A 15710-nucleotide genomic window follows, 5' to 3' on the forward strand; every position below is an offset into this window, starting at 1 on the left:
AAATGCTGCAGAATTTATAACAACATATCTAGATCACATTTTGTGGAGCAAATCCTCTTCAAAGCCCCGTCGCTGTAGGATCTTGGGTCTGGATTTGACAGAATTTCACACTTTTTGTCTGGGACACTATCTTATTTATCCAAAATATGTACACATGTGCGCATTGCATATGGGCATAAGCGTGTGAAGTTTCATGCTTCTGACAAATACATTTGCTGCAAAACCAGAATTTTGACTGCCTTCCCAGAACATCGCACAGAGTTCTGGCATCTCTTAAAATGTGCACCCAAAAATCACATTAACAATGCTGTTAATTCTATAATTTTTTTTACAAATTTGCACATTTATCAGTCTTTCTAAAAATATGCTTTGTGTGCTTGTGAATCCACAAATGGTTGTCTGTCCCCGCCTCCTTTTCCTCCTGGCAGGTCTGAAGCCATCTGCCTCCTTCCTTCAGGGAGAGGCCATTTTTGACACTTCACAATCTGCATATCCTTTCAGCCAGAGAAAGTCCATTGTCCCCTTCTGCCCGCAGCCCAAGATCTCCTCCCTTGATCTAATTCTCACAAAGGTGTGATTTCCTGGCCTTGGTGGGAGGCAGAAGGGAGGTGCCTTTTGTTGGGAGAAGCTGTGGAACTGGTATGAATTTAAGCTGACTCAAAGCCACCAATGTCATTTTATTACATTGTTCTTGGTTTAAAACAACACTTGCAATTTTCAAACAAGCGGCTAGAACTCTTATTCCAGCTCCTAAACCATGGAAATTAAATATTTACAACCTAGGTTACTCCCAATAACAGGTCACTTAGTTTCCAGACATTTGATTTCAATTGCACAAGTTTAAACTTCTGATGCAAACTACTGACAGCTGTCATTCATGCAGCCGCTGGTACAGCACCCATACTTTGACAGATTTCACAGGCAGGCAAACTTGTGCCGTGGGTGTTTTGATGACCAATTCAGCTTTCCAGGATATTGTTGATAAGTTCACAATGATTTCTTGAATTCAGTAAAATGTGACACCCAGCAAGAAGATTGGATGTTTGTGTGTGTTTTGGACCAGCATTCTGCATTTTCAGCAAGCAAGAAAAAGGATTTAAATGCAAGATTTCGGATTTCTTTCAGCAAAGCACTGCTTTTCATCTGTGCTCCATTTTTACTGGTTGGGCAGCCCAATGACATGTTTTAGAAGTGAGGTCTCCGTTCCACCACTGACAACATGCATGATAGATTTGGCCGCCATCTTTTTGTGCTTTTTAGAGTGCAATTTCCATGGGTTTTGGCGCGCATATGAGTTTTTGTGGCCCTTTTGATGATTCTGGTACCACCAGGACACAGGGATGCTGCAGGGCAGAGCATAAGTGGGTTAATGACTCCCACAGTAACCTTTGCCCTAGTGCTCTTTGCACTTGCACCATACCAACAGTCCTATAACATCAGCCTCTGTGACTAATTTGCAAAGTTGTACATAAGTTGTGTAACAATTAAAGTAGGCAAATATAAAAGTAAAACCTATTAATTTCTCCACCACACACATGATGTTCATGTTCAAATGTTCGCTAGTCTTACCTTCTATATTGTTTCCTTCATCTGGATCGAAACTAACGTCTGGTGTATCCACGCGAATGATCGATTTATTTAGCAATCTGAAGGCTTCCTTCACATGTTTTGGATGAACCTTAATAACCAAAGCATTACATTTCATTAGTTTCATTTTTCAAAGATTGGAGAAGAAAAACATCTTTATACATAATGGTCTGAAGCGCTGCAGGGCTGCCAATAGTTTCAGACATACGCTATGCAAGAACACTTTCCATTGCATTATCATTTAAGATTTAAGATGTGGTAGTCTAGAATTGGATTGAACCGAGGGACATTTTGCCTGTGCCCAAAGCAGCACACGAGCTGTAAAATCATGTGTAAACTGTTAAAGTATGGCTTTATGCCTCGTGTACTGCTCCAGGTGATTTTAAAGTATGAGGTGTTTGGGGGGCGGGTAGGAGGCACAGAACAAATTGATCAACCCCGTCTGATAAATATGGGAGTATCTCTTCCTGCATGCAATTTTGACGCTGGCAGATTAGTTATGGATTCTGATGCAATGCGGGGCTGGCTCTAGGTGTGTGCAGCATGTGCGGCTGCACTGGACGATGTGCCTGCAAGTGCCCCGCATCCAGGGAGCCATTGACTTCCTCTTGCAGGCTGCAGCATGTATCGCATGCTCAGAGTCCATAAGCTTGTTGCAGTCCACAGCGCACGGGCGGCACGCGCTGCAGCCTGCATGATGGGGAAGCTTGCCGGCAAATCTTTTTCAAGAGCTGATGTCCGTCAAGGTTTTTGATTCTTTTGGTGAGGTAACTTGTCAACTGTCAACCTCCTGCTGCGACTCAAATGACACACCCCTCCCAGTGGCCCAATAGACTGTGGGGGCCTCATAAGCACAGCGGATCACTTTCTTTATTAAAGCAGAGTGTTTAAAGAGGGTGCAATTTGCTATTGGTGGCCTATTTAAGAGAACATTGTTGTGTTAGGAACTGCAAAGGGGCATTTATATATTGAAAGCACATGCAAAGCAGCAGTTAGCCATCTACAATTTGTGCCTTCTTCCAGCACAATTAAATATATTGCACAAAAACGTTTTAGCCAGTTGCTTTATTTCCAGACGTTTATATTTACCAAGCCAAAAAGCGTTGAAGTAGAATGTGACATTTTCCTTACATTGTATATGAAGCATGCAAGTGAGCCATGCATATTTACCAAGGATGTGACAAGAGGTTGTCATCCTGGAGGGGATATTTTCTCTGGTTCTGGCCCTGTACTGATTTTCAGGGCACAAGTCAATAAATGTGGGTCGACATCGTCCGCCCACTTTAACGAGTAGACGCTACCCCGGTTCTGTGTTTTTGAGGGCAGCATTAAAAAAATAAAGTCTGATTGCTTAAGTGTTCAGCTATTAGTATTTCACTCCCGGTCGTCATGTTTCCAATGCAGACACTTACCCACAAGACCACATAAAAGTGCCATTAATGCACACTTCTCATGTTTGGATTTTGTTCTCTTTGGAATATTTCATTGTACATTGTTGGACTTTAAAGTTGGGCACCTTTTACACTTTGCTAGTGTAGTTATTGGAAATTCTCCTCTCAGATTACTATGTTTTTGCAGCTGCCTACACACAGTGGTTATTATCTTGTGACAGCAGATCTTGTGATGTCACTTCCTGTGAGGTTATTAAATGCTAATTAAGGGGCCCTGCAATTCATTTGTCTCACTTGGGCCCACAAATCCTTGGGCCCGCCTTGATGCAATGCACGGAATTTCTGCATCTGCAAAAGCAGACCGATTACAGGATCTCTCTACATTCCATCCACCACGAGTGCACACACGCACGAGGCAGTAGGCATTTACGATTGCCTTCATCACACAAGGTGCAAAAAGAAAAAAACGTGTATGGCAAGTCCAGGCCCTCACGGATTGCCATGCAATATTTCCACCTTGTGATGCAAACAATCAACACTTCACATCGGGGATTTAATGCTCACTTGTGCAAACAAATGTTGTCTTGTCAATGCACCATGTAGAAGTTCTCCAAATGTCGCAGCTTTTTAGTGGAGCTATGTTCCAGTAAGTCCTGGCCTCCGTTCAATTACATTGTCAGTGCAAGGATGCAATATGTGTTCTAAACGCGCAATCACAGATACAAAGTAATCGTAGCAACACGTGTGTTAGTTGTGGTGACATTGCTTCAGACAATTAATTTAAACAAAAGCTTCCGTAATTACAGAGAAAGAATTCCAAAAGTTTCTATCCGAGCCAAGGGTTAGTACTTCCAAGTAAACCTGCTTGCTTAAAATGACCTTCAAACATAAGACATATATATGCATGTTGCCAACTTGTAAATGTAAAACATGCACACTGACAACATTATAAATGCAGTTCCAGCGGGCAGTTTCTAGCCAACTTAGTGCCCAGGTCGAAACACCAAAATCCGCCCCCTCACCCCCAGGCACACGTCACTCCCAAACACCTCAACTCCACAAACAAGTAAAGTAAAAGTAAAACTATGTGTTGTGGGACAAAACCCCTCTGCAACATGAATAAATAATTGCTATATAAATGAAGCTTGTTTCCTTACATTGTAATGCAAGTACTTTACAGAAGAATTCTAATTTATTTATTTGGATTTATAGAGTGCCCAGCGGCCGGGAGGCATTGTGGCGATGCTACATAATCTCTTAATACAGGTTAGGACAGATATTTCAGAGGCAGCAATACAAATTCAATGACAGTGTTGAAGGGCTGTTCCGCGGTTAGAGAGGAACACTGTCCGAGACTGTACAGTGTGGTAACGGTCTAGTTAAATAACTTTGTTTTTAGCACCGTTCTGAACACCGAGGGACTTTATTTCTTAAGCTGTGCGGAAGCGCGTTCCAAGCTTTTAGGGCTAGTACTTCAAAGCTGGTGCTGCCAGCTTTGGCTCTGTTGAATGCTGGGACTGAGAGTAAGTGAGAGTATTTGTCACGTTTTGGTCTGTAGGCCGGAGACTGGTGAATTCTTTCCGATAGGTATGCTGGGGCAGTCAGAGAGGCATCTGTGTGTGATCGTGAGGTCCTTGAATGTTATGAATTCTTTGATCGGGTGCCAGTGGGCATCTTTTCTTGCCTGGGAGATGTGCTCTTTTCTTGATACTAAAGGCGACTAAGGGTGCTGCTTTGCGCAATTTGCAATCTGTTAATGTTATTGTCGGAAGTGCCTAGGAGTAGAATGTTACAGTTGTCAACTTTGCGCCAATGGTGGCTCTAACCATGTTAAGGCAGTTATTTGGCGACAGGTGGGGTATCACTAAATTTATGATTTTTCTTCGAAGTGCAGCCAATGATGAAGTGGCGCTGACTTGCCTTTCCATTTATCAAGTGGAGTCCAAGTATACACCAAGTGTTTTCACTGCAGCAGAGTCTGTAATAGCAGTGTTCTTAATACTGAAAGAGCTGTATTTGTAGTGTGTTTTTTTTTTTTTTAAGGACTCTTTGGGACCTACCAGTAGGATTTCTGTTTTTTTCCCAGTTTAGACATAGGCCATTGTCTGCCATCCAGGCCTGGATGCGCACGTGTCTTCTGGAGGGTGTTGAGGTCTTGCTCATAGTCACCTGTTAAGGGAGAAGAATTTGTGCATCATCGGCATAGTTGGTAAAGGATATGTCGAATTCTTCTAGGTCGCGGAACAGAGGAAGAGTGAATAGATTATAGAGAGTGGGGGAGGTACAGTGTCCTTGTGGGTCTCCACACCCAATGGGGATGGCGAGGCTGAGGCCTGGTCAGAAAAGACCCTCATAGCGCAGCCCTCCAGGAAGGTGATCCAGGCGGTAGCTCCTTGGGAGAAGTGAGCAGTGTCAGTGAGGTGTGGTCAACCAAGTCAAAGGCAGCCGAAAGATCCAAGAGTAGGAGGAGTGAAAATTTGCATTTGTCCATGGCTTCGAGTAGTTGATTAAGGTCCAGTAGGGCTGATTGTGCCGTGACGAGGGCGGAAGCCAGATTGTCATCTACCGAGGATGTTGTGAGCTTCCAAGTAAGACTGAATCTGTAGATATGCTGCCTTGTCAAGAATTTTCAGCAGGAATGGCACGGTGGCAATTGGACAGTAGTTTGGGGAGTCAGGGTCAAGGGTAGGTTTCTTTAATAATGGCTGAACCCAGGCTTCCTTAAGGGCGAGTGGGACCATGCTCGTGGTGAAGGAGGCATTGATGAAGGTGGTGACAAGTGGGACCAGGGCTGCCGCACAATCTTGGACTAGGTTGGCTGGGCATGTGTCACCTTTACATGGCGATGGTTTGGTACGGTTCATGATCAATAGGACTTCAGGAATTGTTACTCCCAGAATGCAAATGGTTTGGGTGTTTTTGTGCCATGTAGAATGCCTGCGGCTGGCAGGGTGGCAGAGCGCTTTGATGTGAGTGAAGTGGCTTTAGGCAGTTTGTCGAATGGAGTCTTAATTTTGTTCTGGAGTGTTAATCTTGTCTAACATGGCGTGCTGAATGTGGTTACACCATGTTTCGTTTTTCTCGGTGGGTTGTGCGACGATGGGGGGATAGACAGCTCATTATAAATGGCGAACAACTCTTTGGATTGGAAGTTAGCTTTCTCAGTTCTGGAGTTGTACGTGTCAGCTTTAGCTTTTGAAATGGCCTTTTTATATTGTTTAGCAACTGCAAGGTAGGTATCTCTTGTGGTCGTGGAGGGGTTCATTTGCCATGCGGTTAGGGCATCCAGGAGTTCTTGTGTGATCCATGAGTTCACATGAAGTATATGCTGGTCTTTTTTTTCTTTTCCAGTCGGGCTACATCGTCGAATACCTCTTTAAGTGGTATTGTAGATCTCTACTAGTTCTGTGGGGATGTTAGATGTGGGATGAGCCAGCACTGAGGTTTCAAGGAGGGAGGATTCTGTCCACGTTGAGTAGTTTTCTTGACCTGGCCATAGTAGCTGGCACAGGTGGGCTTGGGTTCCCTCCTATTTTTGAGGGTATAATGAAGTGCAGTAGATGGTGGTCAGTCAATGGGCATGGAGTGTTAGAGCTGCCGTCGGCCACACAGTTGTGATCCGCTATCCAGTCTAATATGCAACCTTTGGCGTGGGTCGGGTTGTTGACTAGTTGGGTGAAGCCTAAATCTTGGAGAGCTTTAGCGAGGGCTTTGCCTTTCTTATCTTTGGGGTCTATGAAACCCAGGTTGAGGTCTCCTAGGAGAATGGCTCTTGAGTTCGTTTTGAGGTTGTGCCCTAAGATATGAGCGATGTTAGATTGGAAAGCGAGAGCTGGGCCTGGAGGGCAGTAGACGATGTGAAGTGTTATGGTGTCATTTGGCGAAGGAGATATTTTTACTAATAGTGTGTCAAAGTTGTCAGCCTCAGCGGCTTTCAGTTGCCTAGTGTTAAGAGTTTCCTTGAGAATTAGGGCGGCCCCTCCTCCTTTACTAGAGGTTCTGTCTTGGCGAAGAATGATGTAGCCTGGTGGTAAGGTTTGGTAGACGGCTGGACCGGAGGCTTCATGTAGTCAGGTCTCGGTAATGGCTAATATGTCTAGGTCCAGTGAATCTCTGTGACATGAGCTGGCAGGGAGCGTGCGTTTATAAGTGCACATTGGAATTGTGTTTTCTGGTTGTTCCCCGATTTGGTTTTGGTAAGGATGAGATGAGGAGTGGCAGTTTTACTGAAGGTTTTTGCCATGGGGTTGGCGGTCGGTGATGGCGGGTGGTGGGGTTGCTTTTCTGAGTGTGTTTTAGGAGTGGCTGAGAAGCGGGCAGAGCGGGAGCCTAGCCTTTGATTTCTCAGGTGGAGAGGCATGGGGTGAATGTTAGCTTGTGTACTGTGGAGTGGTTTGGGCAAGGTGGTGGTGCAGTTAGACAAGGGAGCTGGGAAGGCAGGCTTCAAACTTAGGTTAGATATGCCTGTGGGAAGTGCCGGTAGGAATGGTGTAGGTGGTACATTGTGGGAGCATGGGAGTGTGGGTGACATGTTTCAGAATGGGTGCCCCTGAATGTTCCGGGGGTGATTCAGTCAGTTACCATGAACTAGTGTTTAAATGGGCTGTCGTATAGTTCTATACGGTGGTGAAGTACTGATAAAAGTTGAATTGGTGCAATGTGCAGCAATAATTTTCGTAAATTGGCAGCAGTATTTCAAAGGTGGGCAATAGGCATTTCAAAAAATGGGCAACATACATTTCAGAGTGGGCAGCAGCATTTCAAGGTGGGCAACATGAATTTCCAAATGAGCAGGAAGTGTTTTATAGGTGTATTCCGTGGAGGGGGCCGAGAGCGATCTTCAGCTATCAAAAGAAGAGGCTAATTACTAGGTTGAAAGGTAGATTTAATGGCGAACATTTAACGATCACAGAGGCCGTCAGGTAGGAATGCATTAGTGGTTAATAAGCAGTGCAGAGATGGGCACCAAACATTTTTTGCATATATTTGTAGTAAGAGGGGGCTCAATGTGCTGCTCAATTCTAATGGTAAAGCACAGCTGTTGATGTCCAAGTTAAGAGTTTTTCTGTCACCTGCCCTTAGGAAAGGCCTTGCCTGAATGCAGTTTCAAACTGTCCATACTGGCACACTGCAGTGTGACCAGCCTATCGGGGTCTTAGGGCCCACTGGCCCTGTATTGCAGGTGTTCTGTTTGTACCACCTCACTTGTATTTCGCAAGGGGCAATACTAAACTAAACATATGAATCATTTTCTGATGAAAGGTTATCCTTCCAAGATGGACAGTCTGGTACACTCTTATTGTACTTTTTCAAAATACCTCTGAACGCGGTAAAGTGGACAAATGGCACCAGTGAGGGTTCCTGTATGCTTTGCATTAAATCGCAGAGCCTTTCAGGACTATAACCATGATCCGAGATCTCTATGATGGATAAACAAGTCTGTGATAAATGGATTCTATGTGTGATTCTCTAAATTCATAACAGATGCATGGCTTGGTGCTCGCATCACTGTTCACAACACTAACCCCAACAATAAAATGTTCATAACCATAAACCATACATACTCATTTCGACAGTAAGTTTTTGGAGGAGTATAAAATGGCTGCAACATCAGGCACTCAAATGGGGTACAAGGGCTTTTTTTCTTCTCGTTTCTGAAGAATTTTAGATGAGTAAGAGCTGGGACTCAGTGGGAGCATGCACAATACAGAAACATTTTGTAAATGATATCTATAGACACAACAGGATACCATACAAGATATGATATGGCATTTATAACGCGCCTATACACAAGTGTTTCAAGGCGGGACGAGGCAAGGGACGGGGAACAAAGGGAAGACCGCAACAACCTTACTAGGCCAGGTGACATTGAGATTGCACAAGTGCAGAGGTGGGCGGGGAGGGGAGTGCGAAGAGAAAGGGGAGGGGGCAGTGCAGTACATGGGATCAAACAGTAAAAATAAAAAGTGAGGCCAACTGGTGGCAAGTGCAAGACCTAGGCCCGAGATCGGAGGGTAGCCAGGTGACAAGTGCAGTTTCAGTTTTAATCCAGGAATTCAGCAAGGGAGAGTAAGTGAAAGCAGAAGAAAAGAGTAAGGCCGTGAAGTGCTTCCAGAACCAGAGATGGTTCACCTAAACTTTCAGAGAGGCAGGGAGGCCCCAGCCAAAGAAAGATCTACAACCAATTCGCTGGTTGGAGAAGCCACTGACCCTGAGGGAGTTGGAGGAGCGAAGAGCTTGAGAAGGAAGATATTCACGAAGAGCGAGTTGGAGGTATCGAGGCCCCAGGCCCCAGAATGGCTTGTGGACAATGCAGAGGGTTTTGGACATAGTCCTCGCAGCCAGTGGGAGCCAGTGCAGAGATGCCAGTGCTGTAGAGAAATGATCCCAGGGCTTGAGGCCAAGGACAAGTCTTGCAGTTCACTTTTAGATGAGTTGCAGAGGACAGAGTGTAGAAGCAGGCAGATTTAGCAAGAGGCTGTTGCAGTAGTCCAGCCTAGAGAGTACCAGAGCAGAGCTATGGAGACTGAGTTTCTGGGGGAAGGAGAGGAAAGGAAGAATACCTCTGAGGAGGTGTGGTTGGTAGTTTGACTTCTTAGAGTCGTCAGATGTGAGGAGAGCAGGAGAATGTGGAGTTGAAGATGATCCCAAGGTTTTTAGCCTTACTGGTGGGAGCAGGAAGAGGGCCAAGGGAGGCCAGCCAGAGTGAATGGAAAGGAGGGAGCAGGTGTGCCGATGATGAGAATCTCTGTCTTACTGGCATCAAGGCAGAGATCGTTGGTGGCACACCACTCCTGTATAGCAGACAGTCAGAAATGAGAGAAGAGGTGGCGGAAGGGAGCTTAAAACAAGCCGAGTATCTGCAAATCGCTGAAAGTTGGGGCAAAGAGCATGCAGTGGGAAAGAATTGCCAGGTATTGGTTGAACAGGCAGGGAGAGAGGTTAGACCCCTAGGGAACACCACAGGTAGAGAGAGAGATAGAGGGAGGAAGGACCCTAGTTGGACGTGGGAGGGTCGATCAGAGAGGAAAGAGGTCAGCCATGCCAGGGCCTGATCGGTGATACCCAGGTTATCACGGAGACTGTTAAGCACGATGGCTTGGTTGACTGTCAATGGCAGGAGAGATCAAGTAGGATGAGGACACAGGCAGGGTATTAGAATCTAGGTTGGAGAGCAGGTCTTCATGGAAGTTCAGGAGAGCAGTTTGTCCTTCTGGCTGCTCTGAGGCCAGCCCAAAAGATGGTCATGGAGACAACCAACAGATTTAGTGTGAAGATTAAGTTGGGAGATGGCCAGCTTTTCCAGGAGTTTGCCCAGGAAAGGAGTGATGGAGATCGGGCGATAGTTAGCCGAGCAGGAGGGGGTCGGCTGAGGGTTTTAGGGTGTAAGAGAAGACTCCAGCGGCGAAGGAGTAGCTGCAGAAGTCAGCCAGAGCAGGGGCAAGGGTGTCAATTTGATCGATGGCTTTGGAGGCACAGGGGAGAACCTGTTTTGACAAGACTTTCATAGTTCACACTCGTCTAGAAACCTCATCGGGGGAGAACAGGGGAAAGGCAGAGAAGGAGGGTGGAAAGGTGGCCACAGGGGGGAAGAGCAGAGAGTAGAGCAGGGAGCAGGAGAGGAAACGAAAGAGGACAGGATGTTCGAGTTTTAGAAATGAGAAACCAGTGCCGTGGGAGGGGAAAGGAGAGGTAGAGACTGCAGCAGGATTGGCCAGCTCCTTACGGAAGAGACCCAATAAACGATGTACAGAAAGGATTGGACCTCTTACAAACTTTAGTCTTACAATGAATATGCAGATGTATCGCTTTAAACAAAACCAGCTTCTAAAGCATGGTAAAGGGTCCACAGCTCCTCAGCCACAACCTCCTCACCATTGCGCAGCCTCAAGGGTTATTTCTACAAAATCTAGCAGGCCCATGTTTTATCTAACAGAGCTGGCAATAGTATCTCATTAGTGCTGGCCTACAGCTAGTGTAAATATTCGTGTGGCAGTGTAGAAATGGTGTTTGTCCGAGTGGATATACAATTTTAGGCAACTTCTTTGTTTGCGTTAAAGTGTGGTCACAATATTGCATGCTTGTCAGAGCCACATACACAAAACGGTCCATTATGCTACTGTGTGGAAATTGGACACAGAAAAACAGGCATATGTGCGGTTACATACGACAGCACCACAGACGCCATTAACCAACAGGGTGGTGGCTTGTGCAGCGCTAAACATTGCTGCACACATCACTGCATTGATTTGCCATGGACTGAGTGCATGGTGACTTAAACATTAAGTTGCCATCTGGTGTGCACACTAGCAGTCACTGGCTTGTTTAGAAAACGAAAAGACCTATGATGCTAAGTGCACACATTTATTCCATGTCCCAAAGCAGCCACTAGAATACTTAAGCAAGAAAATGACAGTTAACCTTCCCAAGCATGCGCTATATGTAACCAAAAAGTAATATACAAAAAAAAACATTTTGCTATGTCAAATGGAGACATGAAAATAAATAAAATAGTTTTAGAAACGCTCTGTGGCATTTTAATTCTCTTTGAAGACTGCGTAGGTTTGGTCAGCTAACTGACTATTTATGCTGGCCTGGTGAATAAAAATGCTCCATGTTCAGTTCTCAACACTGAAATGTTAAGCACATACTGTGTAAAAACAATGACTTGTTAAATGAGCCAACACTTGAAAGGCTGTCAACATGAAGAATGAGGGGCACTGGATGTGTGACTCCAGAGCATCTACACGCTGCGTTTGGAATATGCTTTCCTTTGTTTGCATTTTCTGAACGCATCGCAGTAATCCACAAGTCAGCAGAGAGCAGCCAGCTGAACAACTCTGAGGCGCAACCACGGCACAGCAGGCTGCTTAATCTGGCAAAATCAGACTCCGCTTTCTGGTTGGGCTCCTTAATGCACACCCTCCTGAGCTTTTTAGCTCTGCTCCCAAGCCCGTCGCCCGCTTTGCCCGGTCAAGAAACGGGGCCGAGTTCCAGTTATAGAATGTAATCGGACACAGCTCTTTAGACATACCAGTTTCCTACCTCATCTGAGCAATGCATCCGCGCCATGCTTTCAGACAGCCTGATCATGCTCTCGAGTTGTCGGACAGTGATCCTCCAAGCAGACTTGGTTATGCCACTGCCGTCCCGCTGCCTCAGGTGCCGATACTTGTCAACAATAAATTCCTCAGCCTCCTTGGTTATCTGCAAGAGGGAAAAACAATGTGGCGGGCACACAGTCAAATGATTTAGACTACAATAACATACGTCAATTAAAAGAAAGAATATGGACTAATTAGATGAAACATTGGATCTACACAAAAGGAAGGGGCCTAATCACTATAAAGAAGACTTTCCTCATTTTGGAGTGAAATGAAAAGGCACTAAAAATGTTGGTCACGTTCAAAATTCTTGAATTTTTATTCGGCCATCGATCAGTTTTCAATAAACCATTAGACTGCAATGTCAAATAATGAAAATACAAGGATGCCAATATGAGATCACCAATATCTATTAAATTAAGGATCATGAAGCTAAGCAAAAACAGATTTTCTTAATGTAGCTATGATTAATATCCAAATTTTAAAATTTCAAATGAACAAAGTATTCAAATTTAGTTTTCAACAATTCAGTGAAAAATGTGTTAAGTGTCACGAAATGACACCCATCCTCTCCCAAGAACCTATAAAGTCATTAGTTCATTGTCTATTCTGTGTTCAGAAATGTTAAAATAAATAGTACTAATCTGAGGGATACAATGCCAAGACAATTCAGGGTTCTGTCACCATTGACACTCCATGGCCCTCATTACGACCCTTGCGGAAATCAACTGACATGACCGCCATAGCGTAAATAGCGTTTCCGCCACTGCACGATGGAGGAAAGTGCGGCTAATTCTGACCCATCGGGCACGAGCATTACGCCATGGCGGAAGTGCAAAGTCCGCGATGGCGGAAATGACCCCAAAACGCCCCTTACCGCTGTCGTACGTCGCCCTAGGTGCAATTCCGCCACCCATCTTAGCCGTCACCGTAATGAGCGGTCAGCGCTAAATACGGTCACCGTAAATATACGGAAACGGAAGTAAAAACATGGGGCCGGAACGGGAAACAGCACGCCGTACACCTATAAGAGCAGAATCCCAACACAACCATTAAAAATCCGACCCTGAGACACATCCCAACCAGTTAGCCACCCCAGTTAAAAAAATAAATATGGGAAAAGTTGCTAAAAAAGCGTGCGACCGCAAGCGGCAGGTCCACTTCTCCCACGAGGAACTCACCGTGCTCACAGAGACCCTCCAGGAGAACGCTGCCGTCGTCTTCTCGATGCAAATGACCAGGACGGCACTTGCGAACAAGAAGGCCATATGGGCGCTGGTGGCACAGCGGGTAAGTGCGGTGGGGACCGCACCCCGCAACCCACAGCAATGCAGAAAGCGATGGGACGACCTACGGATACGCGTCCGGAGCATACTCTCTGCCAACCGGAACATTGCCACAGCTACCGGGGGAGGATCGGAATCACCCATCAAGTTGACCCCCTGGGAAGAAATCTGTGCCTCCACCATTGGAATGGAGAGCATAGAGGGAGTCGGAGGGATGGAGAAAGGAGTGCCGACATCAGAAGAATCAGGTAGGTGGCCCAAATAAAACCATGCCAAATCCATAATTACCAACCATGTGAAGAACCATGTGTCCCCATAGTGCACTAGAAACACATGTCCAGGAGAACGACCACATACATTGCCATGACAGCGCCCCTTAAAAGTCAGATTAAATAAATAAATATTAAAAAATCCAAAAAACACACTCTACATGTGCAGCATGCACACCCTAACTGCAGACTGCAAAACAACTGCATCCCCAATGCACACAAAAATGAGACCACCTCCAAGGCCCTGACCCAAATCACCCCCAGGTACCACCCCAATGCATGCGATACAATTGCCATTACAATTACCACAGACCCATGAATAACGCTCGCCCTCCTTTACTCCACCACAGGGTCAGATTCCAACGACGAGCTTCAGGACACCCCCACCAGCACACCTGCAAAGAGGGCCAAGACCAACGGCCAAAGACCCTCCACCTCAGCTGCACGGATCAAGACACGGCAGCAGCACAAATCGAGTGGCAGCACACTGGAGGGGACATCAACAGGCACCCCAGCAGCCAGCATGTCCACAACAGCAGCACCACAGGTCCCCCCAATGGATGCCACAGAAGGCACTGCTTCTGGTGGCAGCAGCACCATAGGTGACACTGCTTTCATGCCAGCATGCTCCGACACAGAAAACGGTGCTGTAGATGTAGGATCCATCCATGACCTGTCCCAATCCCCCTGTATGTTTCATCCCATACACCATGAGGACACCACGCAGGGGCACCCACAAGACGACAACTGGCCAACCCCCGCAAGGCCTGTTGCAAGGCAACATGAGGCGTCCAGCCCCTCTGTGACACCACCGCAAATGGGCATGGCCCAGCAGAGGCAACAGTCCCTCGAGCAGGTGATAGTGCAACAGCAGCAAATGGCCACGCTCCTCAAGGAGCATGCTGATGAATGTGGGGGTTCTAAGGCAGCCATTGAAACATCTACTGAGACACTTAGGGCAGAAATGGAGCGTAGTACAGAGACACTAAGGGCACAAATGGAGAGAAGCACCGAGAGCCTGAGGGGACAAATGGAGAGAAGCACCGAGAGCCTGAGGGGGGAACTGCATGCGACGTCCAAAGACGTATGTGGTGAACTTGCCGCTGTGCGCCGTGTGCTCACTGAGCTCTCACAAACCCTTGGGGACATGCATGGACGTGAACAGGCAGAGACATCATCCGTTGCAAGTTCCGTCCAGGGCAGCCCCCAATGTAGATCTGGGAGGAACCGGCACTCCACAGGCAGGGGTGCCCCTGATACCCGGAGAGGGGGCTTGCAATAGCGTCTGCCCACTGACGATGAGCGTCTTCGGACACTGGTGTTCGGGGGGGAGGTGGGAGGGTGTAGGGGGTGTGTTGGGCTTCATTGGGTGGCGGGTCGATTGGGTGTGTAATGTCATTTCACATATGCAATACAACTCTTCACAATCATCCAATGAGATGTGTGGACATTGATCATTGTGCACGAGGCCTATCTATGCGTACAGTCCACATTGTGCATGTTCCAGACACACACAGTGCCACAAGTCCCGTGTCCATGTAACAGCCACCAGGCGTGAGTGCTAGAAGCATGCATCTATGAGATTCTGACGTAATTCACGGGCCTCCTGTGCCTCGCGGACCCCTTCAGGTGCTGCCACATCCCCACCCTCATCATGACCATCTTCAGGTGCTAGCAGTTCTGCGTCGGGGGGCATGGCCACATTCCTACGTACGCACATGTTGTGTAGCATGACACATGCCATGACCATCTTTGCCACCTTCTCATGGCGGTACAGGAGTGCCCCGCCAGACCTGCTGAGGCAGCGGAAACGAGCCTTCAGTAGGCCGAATGCCTGTTCTATGACCACACGGGTACGTGAGTGGGCATGGTTGTAGTCCTCCTCATGCTGGTCCTGTGGGTTCCGGATTGGTGTGAGGAGCCATCTCTTCAGTGGATACCTGCAATCACCTGTATGTGGACAAGAAAGGATGTTTGTGGAATGTCATTGCTACGTACGCACCCCCCCCTTCCTGCCAGGTCATTCACGCATCACCTACCCCACATACTCATGCATTAAATGAGACTCACCGA

At 46.7% G+C, this 15710-nt stretch overlaps 1 protein-coding gene across 3 annotated transcripts in view; it reads right to left on the bottom strand.

Annotated features, from left to right (window-relative positions):
• LOC138481725 (maternal DNA replication licensing factor mcm6-like) overlaps positions 1-15710 on the bottom strand; it is an 860230-nt gene that overhangs the window by 197115 nt on the left and 647405 nt on the right. For all 3 annotated transcript variants that reach the window (XM_069613836.1, XM_069613835.1, XM_069613837.1), the window contains exons 14-15: positions 12024-12185; positions 1570-1678 (exon numbers count right to left, since the gene is read on the bottom strand). In XM_069613836.1, coding sequence (XP_069469937.1) covers positions 1570-1678; positions 12024-12185 — 271 coding nt within the window. The remainder of the gene's footprint in view (positions 1-1569; positions 1679-12023; positions 12186-15710) is intronic.

Source organism: Ambystoma mexicanum, chromosome 5p (genome assembly GCF_040938575.1).
Source record: "Ambystoma mexicanum isolate Mex_15411 chromosome 5p, UKY_AmexF1_1, whole genome shotgun sequence".
Lineage (NCBI taxonomy): Eukaryota > Metazoa > Chordata > Amphibia > Caudata > Ambystomatidae > Ambystoma > Ambystoma mexicanum.